At 36.3% G+C, this 12,017-nt stretch overlaps 1 protein-coding gene across 6 annotated transcripts in view; it reads left to right on the top strand.

Annotated features, from left to right (window-relative positions):
• The window catches only part of IL15 (interleukin 15), a 40,229-nt gene extending 28,655 nt beyond the window's left edge, over window positions 1-11,574 (top strand). For 3 of the 6 annotated variants that reach the window (XM_017732665.1, XM_017732660.1, XM_017732663.1), the window contains 6 exons: window positions 376-485; window positions 910-991; window positions 1,144-1,185; window positions 1,805-1,864; window positions 2,019-2,162; window positions 2,689-11,574. In XM_017732665.1, the coding sequence (XP_017588154.1) occupies window positions 376-485; window positions 910-991; window positions 1,144-1,185; window positions 1,805-1,864; window positions 2,019-2,162; window positions 2,689-2,802 (552 nt within the window). In that variant the 3' untranslated portion in view covers window positions 2,803-11,574. Of the gene's footprint in view, window positions 1-375; window positions 486-909; window positions 992-1,143; window positions 1,186-1,804; window positions 1,865-2,018; window positions 2,163-2,688 lie in introns of those variants that run through there. The other 3 variants (XM_017732661.1, XM_017732664.1, XR_001861475.1) reach the window with 2 other exon arrangements.
• The last annotated feature ends 443 nt before the right edge of the window (window positions 11,575-12,017 follow it).

Here is a 12,017-nt window from a genome sequence, read left to right as displayed (position 1 = left end):
CAATATTGGAATTAATGTTGTAGGTAATTCATTGAATTTGGGTGACAAATGGTAGCCAGGGGAGAGGTGGAAAACAAAAGTTCTTTAATACTGCCTCTGCATTGAACTGCAGCCTGCAGTATGAACAGACAAATAAATAGGGAGCCCAGAATGAGTTCAGGTTTTCGCAGTGTGCCTTCAGCATGATTTTCTACCAGCTCTTTGGTAGAGATTATGTATTTCTCCAAGCTACAAATCACTTGGTCTTTCCAGCTACACACAACAGTGTCTTGTCTCTATTGGATGTCTTGGCAAATTGGTTAATTAAGTCAGTACTAAAGCAAAATTCTGTGCAATCAGATTGTGACAAGGTATCACCTTGGTTGTGTCTTTCAGAATACACACCTGAAAAGTGGTTGTCTGCAGTATCAGCTGTATCGGCTTCTGAACAGCCATTGCTTTTGCCTTTTAAAGAATGGGATGGGACCAATCATCTTCTTCCTGTGGTAACTACAAAGTTACTGTCAATCAGACAGTAACTACAAATGATTTATGTTTACTATCACAGCTGTCATTTGTCTCCAGTCACTTCAGAGAGTGGATTTAGAATTTTATTTTTACACTTTAAAAAAATTTTAGGTATTTTACATCACGTAATTGAACTTTTCTCTTGCATTATGTTCTATAAATCTGGCATTTTAAAAACCCCACATTGTTTATACAGTGTGTGACGTGAGATGCAGTTTTTATGTATCTATGTGATTTTATGATTTGTCAAATATGCTTGCTTGCCCCAAACATTTACCATATGTATCTACACATGTAAACAATGTATCTGTAGTACCTTAGAATGCTGACTCTCTTTTTCAGCATAAACATGGTAGACACCTCCTGTTTAGCCTAATGGTCACTGTTTCTTTTCTGTTCTAGTGCTTATGTACCAAAGACAGAAGCAGGTCGTTGCAAGTGGGCAGCAGTTCTGGAAGATTTGGAGAGGATCAAGACATCCAAAGTAAGTTCATAAAACAGTCAGCATTTAATCATAGAAGAAGATAATCAAATATTTAGCGCTGTACTCAGCTAAGAAGTGCGAGTGAGAGGGAGAGGGAAAGGGATGGTGTTTGTTAGCTAATGTTCCTAATTCCAAATCTTGTTTTCTTGTAGGATATTGATGTCAGTTTATACACTGCAAACGCAGATGAGGATGTAAGTAAACTTCACTTATGACCACAAGTAATGTTTAATGTCATGGCTTCATTTCCTTACTAGAAAATTTCTCCTAAACCAGACTTGTTCTAATTTGATAACTGTGTCTAAAATCAAATAAATTGCCTTGGAATAAATAGTTTTTCTAACCAAAGTGCCTATGATAAATTATGCAAGCAGGTATTAATTATTTTCATTTAGTCATCTGCTACTAAAATTAATCAATTAAAAAAATGATCAAGGCCATGTTGGACAGGGCTTTGAGCAACCTGGCCTACAGAAAGGAGTCCCTGGGCATAGCAGAGAGATTGGAAGTACAGTATCTTTAAGGTCCCTTCCAACCCAAACTATTCTGTGATTGCATGATTCAAAAATATTTTATCAAATGCTAAAATAATGCTGGTATTCATTTGTAATTTAAGGGAGCATGACCTCCTTACCCATTCTGAATTCAGATCTCTGAGTTAAAGTGTTAAAACTACTAAGAATAATATCAATTTAATTCCACTATGTTTAGTTATATGCCAGGTTCCTATCCTAATTAATTATTTTCCTATGTTCTTCACTAAGACACTGTTTCACCTCATCTTAGCAAACTGCTTGGCCTTTTTGTTCTTAGCTTTCACAGTGCATCTCTGCAGATATTCAAATGTATTTGAACAGTAAGAAAAGATGCCCAGTAAGTAAAATTCAGCCACTTTGTGGCTGATTTTATCTTAGATTATATCTCACTTATATCATACTTGTGTTTTAAATTATATCATAAATTATGTCCTACATTCGCTTATTGCTTTTTAATCATAAAACTATTGCAACTGCATTTTTTTTTTCAGGAAGAATGCCAAGAACTTGTAATGAGGTGCTTTTTCTTAGAGACAGCAGTGATTATTCAAGAATGTCATATCAAAAATTGTAGTAAAACACAGGATGTATGGAACATATGGAAAAATGGAAATGAAAGCTTTGAAAAAAATAAGGTAAGTAACACCAACAGTCTGGAAAAAAGGCAGAAATACCTCTTTTTTACATAAAGAGTGGGATGGTAGAGATGAAAACTAGTGAGATTCCAGTAACCTGCACATGTAACAATGAAAAATCAGACATAAGTGGTTTTTAGAAAAGCACTTTCAGGATTCCCATCAAAGCAAATACTTTTGTGCATGCATACATATGTCAGGGTGTTCGAATGTGTGTGTATAAATGACAGTTTGCAGCTTCAGTACCTGAAGTCAGATAATTAGACATATGCAGAAAAGTATCCTAATTTTCAGAGGGACAGTCATTTGCATCCTTCACTGAAGTGATGCACATCTCAAAGATGATCCTATTCAAAAAGTAAGCCAGGAACTGCACAGACCATAATGACCATGGAAACCTCCACTAATGATTTCTGCAGCCATTATCTGCATTGGAATTCTTCCCAAAAAGAAGGCAAAAAAATTAATTCTCTGTCAGGACAAATGGATCAGTATCCTGCTTTATTATTTGCATTTTGTTTTTCAGTTGACTTCCACAAAATCAGAAAAATGCAAAGAATGTGAAGAATATGAAGAAAAAAATTTTGCAGAATTTGTACAGAATTTTGTAAAGGTTATACAGAGGGATTGCAAACACTGACCAAAAGACGCAAGCTGGGAAACAAGATTCTTACATGAACATCTTCAGAGAAATTAGATTATCACCAAAAATAAACTGGAAAAAGAGCACAATTTACAATCCTCTTGGCTATCTCTTAGTATATCTATTTCCATTGTGGTTTTCAGGTAAAATCAATTACTTCTTCTACTCAAGAACTCAAAGTCAAAAGTTAGAATATTTATTTAAAGACTCTTCCTTGCCCTTTCCCCCTTTGGTACAATGCTAGCATAAGGGCATTAAAAATTATCTCCAGTCTTCTCACAGAAGGTAAAGCTGGTGCTTGGTTCTGCTGTCCAATGACAACATGTTTTGTTCCTTCATTTGTTACGTCTAACATGACTTTATTCATTAATGTAATGACTACAACTCCTTTATCAGTTACCAAAGATTTCAATTGAAATTTCAACCAAAGGAATGTTAATTTCATTCTCTGAACAAAGGAGGTGACCAAGTCTTTTATGCACTTAAAAAAACCCCAAAACTATGTGGTAGAAATCTTTCCTGTGAAGTAGGGTTCGTAACTTTTGTCTCCTTTTGGGAAAGAACTTTGAAGGCACAAATCACTTTTGACCAGTTACTGGAAATCTTAACTATATTTCTATGACTCAGTGCAGTCAGCTGTCCTCTGGTATCTCTGCTATGTTTCCCAGTCTTCTTTGGGCTCTTTCTAAACTAACTGCTTTCCTCATGATTCATATCCATGTCATACCAGCTGCCATCCATAATAAGTAATTCTTTTCTCCAGGCACTTCCATTTCTCTATCTTCAACTGATAAATGGCTGAGTCATTCAGCTGTCCACTTACCAGGAAGGAAGTCTCAATCTCATTATGGCAGCAAACACACTGTCTGCTTCTCTCTTATTGTTGGGATGCTCCCAACAGTTAATCTTTAGCACTCTGAGGAGATGAATCTCCAGTAAACTGCAAGAGGAAGAACATAAATGTGAGCATGTGGGATGTCATCTTCCAGGGGACTTGTAGACAGACAGGTTGGTAAATTTATAAGCACATTGATGTCAGCATTAATCACTAGTAGACATATCACAAAATAAATAAATTATTTGCCACCACAAAACATCAACAACGGAAGTGTTTATTACGTAGTTTGGATGAGATAAAATGGTCCTACATTTTAAATTTTTCCTTAATTCAGTATGCACTGAATATGATTTCCCTTCCTGATGTCATATGCACAGGAAAGGTAACACCAAGTTACAACTTCAGTCAAAGAGATAAAGGGACTTTCCTTATTTCTAGCTTTGAGAGAGCAGCATTATACTCATGATGGGAGAACCAAAGAGCTGCTTTGCTCAGAGTTTTCTTTATCTTGACCATTTTGAAAATAAATTTACTGATTAATTTTATTTTGTTTTTCACTAACGTATTTACCAGTGGCAAATATTTTAAATACTGTGAATTTGTCTTTTCAAAAAATATTGCTAAGTCTGTGACCCCTCAGCTTGTCACCCTGTTAGCCACTTTCTGTTGGACACCGGCCATATCCCTTTTATTTCATTTTACCTCCACCTGGTCCAGGTGCATATTCTGGAATGAAAAGAGGCCATTTTCTAATCTGCCCAACATTTCTCCTAGGGCTTACTTTTTCCTGAGAGCTAAGCAGCCAGCTTTACTACATCCTGAATCCAATGGTTACAATAAATTGTCTGATTGATATAAAGGGTGGTCTAAATTAAGGCCAGCTTGTTATTTGTTTGGGGTTTTGTTTGGTTTTTTTTAATTAGGAAATTCATATGTATTCCAGAGGAAAAACATGGACGTATCTGATCTGACTTCTTAGTCCTGTAGGCAGAACAGTAAAAACTGATTCAGAATGGCTACTTTTGAAGTAAACATCCCCAGATTGAAGAAGGTATTTCTTCTATACAAGTTTGAGTTATTTGTGTGGCATTTACTAACTAATATTTTCCAACTGCTGTTGGCAAAAAGTAAGGAAAAGATTAATACTGTATTTTCTCCAATTAATCCTGCTCCATTTGGGGACTAAGGTGACTCACAGCAGACTGTTTCTATGTACAGAAAGAACAATAACTCTACCTTTTGACATTAGAAGAGAAGAAAAAAGCTCTTCCACAGAAGTTTTGGACTACATAGTTCTGTGTTCCTGACTTTGCAATAATTTAAAATCTGCTTTTCCTTTCCATTCCTACTATTTGGTATCCACATTTCTTTTCTATATCCTAACAGGACAATGCAAGTAGCATTATCCTGTCTGACGTCCTCTGCCTTCTTGTTTTATTGGACCCTGAAGATAAATACGAGTTGTTCATCCATAGAATGTTGCCTCTAGTGGCTCCCAAATGTTCAAGCACCTGTTGATCGTGTACTGCTCAGATGATTTCACAGACATTTTAAATTCTGAACTACAGATACATTTCTTGTTGGGACCTTCACTGTTTTGAGGAAAATATAAAAGAAGGAATTCTTTACATGCAGTGAGATAGCTGGGGGATCAACAGCAATTTCAGATTATCCATCTTGTTCATATGGTTATATGAGCAAAATAATACTAAAAAAATGTACTTTAAGCAGCTCCATGTGGCAAAAGCTCAGAGAGACAATGAATATTTGAGTCAGCCAGCCCAATGTACAGTGGTAACACTTACAAAGGAGGGCAAACAGTGTATTTGAGATCTATATATCTATATAGTATATATAGATATCAACAGGCATTCTCCATGGATAAAGCACTGTTTCAGCTGCTTCAACCTTCAACCAAGGGTTCAGGTTCAACGTTAATAGCACCCAAGGTGGGTAGTTACTGTAGAAACCACAACATTCCAAGTACATCAATTACACACACAGTTGTTGTTAACTCATTTGTCCAGGCAGCTGCATCATAGTTACTGTGGCTCTGCTGCCCACTAACCCCAAACTAAGAGCCCTGTCATCCTAGTGAATCTTTGACTCTAAACCCTTTTCTGTTTTAATGTGGGCAACACCCCAACAAAATGAAGCTCTTAATATTTAGTTGCATTTCTCATAGGAATAATACAGAACAAATATATAGGAACAATATGATAATAAAGTAACCTGAGATTAGCCTAGTTGTATTATCAACAACTCCTGTATCACAAGACTTGCCCTCATCACAGTTATACTGACAGGTGACTGAGCTGCCAACCCCTTCCTTGTAGTATCAGAAACACACGGAACATGAAACATCCACTACAGGAATGAGAGCAAAAAGGAGGAAGGAAAATGAGTGCAAGCCACCTTAAATGATAACAGTGAAAGCAAAATTATTCCAACCCACTGTGAATCAACTGCACCACATCTTTCTGAGCAGCAGAATTCAGCAAGGGGCTGGATGAAAATAAGGAAATTTGCCTGCAATTGGAAAGTTCAACAGTAAATTTCAAAGAGTACTTCCCAGAGCTGCAGTCAAATCATTCATGTCTTCATCTTAACAGGAGCTAAAGGCAGCTTTCTTTGGACATTCCTGTCCTGAGTCTCTGAGTCAAGGTCATAATAGGGTATCTTGGCAGGAGAATTAAGAATGTGAGAATGAATTTGCTGCTCAGAACAAGTGGATCAAATCAAAGCAAGAGACACAAATTTCATTGTATCTTCAAGTCGATATTGGTGTTCTTGAGAAGAGAAATAATATTAATTTTTATCCAAAGTGGCCTTCACTTGCAGCTTATACATATGAAGGCAAAACTTAGTAGCAATAGGAACAGCATCACATGCTGGAATTCCTGTACAGCATCAGGAGACTGATCAGCATGACACCGAGCCATACTTGAAAGGGACATTCTGTTATGTCTTAAAGGGTTATATCTTCTCTAGAGGCAGAGAAGAAACAAACTTTGCTCATATGAACTCTGTGGCATTTTACTCTCATGCACTTAGGGAGGAAAAGAAAGCAATAAATGAGCAAGCCAAGCATTTTTTCAACAAAAAGTTAAAATCAGCACCTTGAAACCATCTCCTTCCAAATAGTTTCCTTCAAACAATGTCAGAGAATCCACCTCTTCTTATCAAAAGGCTTAATTAAGCCAATAATCAACACCTTAAATAAAGACAAAAGGAAATAAATACATTTCATAACCTCACCCTCTTCTACATGCTTATTAGATGTGGTATTTTCTTGACCAAGTCAAGCCAACCAGGAATCAATTGGCTTTCTAAAAATGGGGGAAAAGATGAGGCAATACAGTAAAGAATGAAAAATCTGCTTAGATGACTGACTTACCTCTGCCATGACATAAGCACCTCACTACCTCTAAAAGTTAAAAACATATAGGAGGAAAAGGAGTGAAGTTAGAACATAAACAGAAATCGGGGGTTTTCTGGGAATTTTCTTGAGAAATACCAAAGGCTAAAAAAGTTTATTTTAACTTTAACATACAAATTACTATCTTATACTGCTTCTCTTCCTTCTGAGTCTGAATCAGATTTTCAGAGATGAATGGTGACTACTGGGTTAAAGCTTTAAAATCTCAGGCAGATGATTAATTGGGAGGGAAGCAGCCAAAGAAATATCAGGAGTTATCTAATGTGTGAGGCATAATCTTTAGAACGTGTTCTCATAAACAAAATAAAAGAATTGAGTCATCCTGGTTTAATTGATTATAGTCCCTTTGTAAAAACATATCCAACAGGAATGCATCATGACAGTTCCTATCAGTTCTGATGCTATGTCACCTAAGGAAAGAATTGAATCTTTCATCCTATTCCTTCAAAATCTGATATTAATAGGGAACATAAAAGTGTTTATATTCCAGTGGGATGTGTCCACAGTTCCTTCAATTTTCTAAACCTGAATATTTATTTAAGATTTATCTTGTAACACAGTCTCTCATTGTATTCGAATTCCCTAGGCAAGGAAAAACAACAGCGTGGTTTCACCTCCAGACTGTAATTCCACAAAGTCCTCAGCCATACAAATTTTGCCCCTTTTTTTCTTTTCCTAGTGGGACTTAATACTCCTCAGGGCTTTCCTGTACATTAGAACTGTTTCTAATGTACTGCTTTTACAAGTTTTAGTAAAGGAAAACAAAGAACTGCAAGCAACTTCTTCTAAGTCAAGATGCTTTCTTGAAATCAAGTTTTAAAATACATTGACAGTGTTGCTGAAAGAACCTTCATTAGACCGAAATACAGTATTTTGTTGTCCCGTGAACAGAAGCCATCAGCTTGCAGGTTTTTTTTATTTAAAGTCTTTCAGGAAACAACTGCATTCAGCTTTTCAAGATGAAATATTGTATATCAGTAATCCTTACAGAACCTTAATGGCCGCTCTACCACACACGACAGACCTCGATAAAGTGACAAAAGAGAATTTAAGAGAAATTTAAAATATACTTATGTCGTTGAAATATGACACAAACAATGATAACATCAATTGAGTGTATCTGTGCCACAGATAAAACTGAGAAATCATTCTTTTTAAAAGTTGCCTTTCCCAGCTCTTCTAAGAGTCACATACTCCCTGCAGTTAACTGGAAATCTATAGTCTTGCAGTAATACAGGACATATTAGTAATCCCAGCTCGGGGGTCTTTTGAGCTATTAGTTTCCCAATGAGCCAGAATTTTCTGTATCAAGAAAAGAAAAAATCTAGTATTTCTTATGATTGGTAGAATCTACTGTTTTTCAATGCAGTACTGAGAAGTGAAACCATACTTTTGGTCAATCTCAAGGCATTCAGGTCAGTGTATTCAGTCTGTAGTACCTGAAATTCCCCTGTCCTCTGAGGCAGTGATACTGAATAGCAGTTGTTAATCATAATCCATTATAACAGCTGGGAATTTCTTCTCCTCGTTAACCTTAATTGTGGCTTTTAAAATCGTATTTTCCAAAAATCTTCTTTTTAATTTATTAGTTGAAGATAACAAATGAGAAATTACATTTCCTTTGGTTGTTCCTTTGGCAAGCTTGCTACAACTAATTCAAAGAAAATTAGATCATTATGAATAATTTCTGCAACTTTTTTCTATAACAAGCTTCATGCTTTCATGCATCATTTGACATTTTAAAGTTTTAACTGAAGTCTTCAGACAACATTTCTCTCCCTTATAATTCCTACTGCAGGACAGTGACCGGGCTTTATTTTACCCCAGACAATCTTCCTAGCAGTAGGTATCAGTCATTTGGATAAGTTAACTTAACCAAAATCCCTTGGCTGTAGGGTAGTTTTATCAAATTGCATAATTCCTTTTTAGGACCTCATCTTCCAGTATTTTATACCACTAATAAATTATGAAGATCTATCTGGGACAACTTAGACAGAATTCAGTGAATTTCTGAAGTTGTTTGTAAGTTTTAAGTTCTCCAGCTACAACAGATAAGATGCAGATGTTAAGCACTGTCTTAAAGACCTAAATTGGGGGGGGGGAGTTCAGTTTTTTGTCCCCTTTTTTCCCCATCGTGACCTTCTGGGATCTTCTGAAAGCACAGATAATTCTGGATAGTCAGTGACTTATTTCAGCAGTGGTGAAGGAATCTTAAGCAGACAAACTTCCACAAAGGGGGCATCAGAGCTGGGACATAAGCTTCCTCAGATAACATGCTTGTATAGGGTCTCAGTTATCTGGTGACTGACAGTTAAGTCAAGCTACAGAAATGATGCCCTGTCCTCCTCAGTGCACAGGGAAAGGCACCATCACCAGCAGCCAGTGGCTCTTTGGAAACAGCTATTGAAAAGCCATAATTTCTGTCTCTGTGCAGCAGAGCTCCTGGAAGTCCCACTGCCAGCCAAGTAGGATGGTGATGATAGCTGTGAAACTATCTTGGAACATGGTGTTTATACAGAACATTTTCTTCCAGGAAAGCTGCCTTAAAATAAAAATTTCAAAGCTGTGTTCTCTGGACTTTATGAAAGGCCTCTATGCATATACAAATAAAAAGAAAGGCTGGGGAGGCCAACAGGCACAGCACAGCCTATTTGGGCTTGGCCACATGAATTAATGAGTCTGCATTTAGTCCCAGAAAGCAAGGAGCAATTTTAAGCTGCATTGACCTAAAGGGACAGGACACAAATAATAGCATTGTTGACAAATATGCTATAAGATAGGATGAAGGCATAGAAAGTATTCTTTTTCCCTCTGGTCCTTGAAGTTATTCCAAACACTAAATATTAAAGTTGACAATATTTGGAATTTAACACTCAGATATCTGTGACTCCTCTCACTAAGCTGTTACCTGCATCTTCCAAGTCTGCACACCATGACCAACTCAAGGAGTACTGTATGTTGAAACCAGAGCATTCTTTCTCCCTGACCAGCTACAAGTAGCATTTCAAGTGCAAACCAACTCAGTAATGGTAATCTCTAACACCTAAAGTACTTTGTAACCACCACAATCATCCAAACTCTGGGAAACTGAGGAGGAAGATAATGTACAGCTGTTTTCTTAGCTGCATATCATGCCCCTGAATGCTGAGACTAGCAAATCTCAAGGTTCTGAGATAAAGGAAGTAAGAACTAAGTAACATATTCACTGTTTACAATGCCAACCCGTGCTGGGAACACTTTTGTTTATTAATGATAAAAAACAAGATCTGCCTTTACCCTTCCCACCTTCTTGATTCATGGTAAAAAGCATTGTATGTGCTTCCTTCTACAGCCCTCTTCTCTTTAAGGGAGTTACACTTCGCACAATAGTTAGGACACGGGGACATATGTTGTAACTTGTAACTTGAACAGTGCAGCTGGACAATATTTCTGCAAAGAAAAGGTGTTTACTTCAAACAATATTCTCTCACAGCTGTTGCTACAACAAAAGCATTTCAAGAGAGCTCAGAAATCTAATCATGCTTCATCACTGGTTGTTTTCTGGTTTGTAAGCAGAGTTGCAAATAATTTTTTTTACTTGAAAATATTTTCTACCAGAAACATATTGCATCTTCAGAAACAGTGTTTGAAGCAACTTAAGCTGAAGGTTTATTATAAGTCTACTGATGTTATTGTAAAAAGAGAATAAATATTTTTTGTCAAAAATCATGTAGCGAAGTAGTTTGCATTTTTCGCAATTCCTAGGAAAATACCTTGTGGCATATAAAGAGTATAGATTACATTCTCAAACTTTCTCAGTACTTGAGGGAAATTTACAGTGGTTTTTATTCTCTACTCCAAAAAGTCTTACTGGAATTTTCAACTTTCACTATCTTCAAACAAACAAAAAAAGGCAACTTTAAGTCAATAATGGTTCTCAGTCAATCCAGAAAAACCGGCTCAACAGTAAAAATCTTGGCTGTATCTAAAGCCGTTAAGAATTTTCCATTCCTTGTGTAAATGTAAAACTCAATCTCCTTTGAATACAAGTGTTTCTTGTAGATTTTTTCCAAGATTGCTCAAATACTATCTGATATGTACCTTTGGCAATAGTTCTACAATGAATTGTAAACTCATTCTTGTTTTGCAAATATAATGGTAAAATCCACATTGTGTTTGAAATTTCTTGTATTTTTCCTTGATGAAAGACCTGGAAGTGCTTTTTACTAATTAAAATCAGAGATGTGAGTTGTCCAGAATATATACAAGTGCTTTTAGAATCAAAGGAGATTTAACTCCATTTTTATTCCACATACAAATACTCAAAACTTTCTCAGAATATATTCTAACAGGGCAACATTACTGTAAAACATGTCTGAATTTTTATAACTTCTCTGTAATCATTTCAAGAGTTAGAAATTCAATAACACCCTTGCTGAGGGTAGAGGGTTAAATAAAGAATAAAGAGAAAATTTTTAAAAATTGATAAGCAAAATAAATTATTTGAACATGAGCCAGATGACTATAATTTTATTTTAATTTTGTATATTACTAATTTTTTTGTCTTATCATCTTCCTTATAGTCTCCCTTCCAGCATTTCTTTGAGTTAGGCTTTAGGCTTTTAAAGAAATCCCTTAAAGCATATGGTTACACCTTCAGGGTTAGATCATGCCTCCAGGACACAGCCTTTCATTTGGGTTGTGAGAATGGCATTATCCTGCTTAGAACAAGGAAGTTGAGGAGCAGTGAGATGACAACTCCTTGGGATGAGAAGCAGAATTTACAGAAGTCTGTGCATCACCAGCCTTCTGCTGTGGACAGCTATCAATGCTGTACTGTTTAGATGCCTTCTTTTCAGGAATTTGAAAGAATTTTATAAAAGCAAAAGAAAATGAGAAAGGTAACTGAGACGAGTCACTGGTAGCAACTCCTCTGCTGTAAGGGTCAAATTTCAG

This window comes from Corvus brachyrhynchos, unplaced genomic scaffold (genome assembly GCF_000691975.1).
Source record: "Corvus brachyrhynchos isolate BGI_N302 unplaced genomic scaffold, ASM69197v1 scaffold444, whole genome shotgun sequence".
Classification (NCBI taxonomy): domain Eukaryota; kingdom Metazoa; phylum Chordata; class Aves; order Passeriformes; family Corvidae; genus Corvus; species Corvus brachyrhynchos.
The sequence above is the reverse complement of the archived record's forward strand: the minus strand, read 5'-3'. Positions and strand labels throughout refer to the sequence as shown.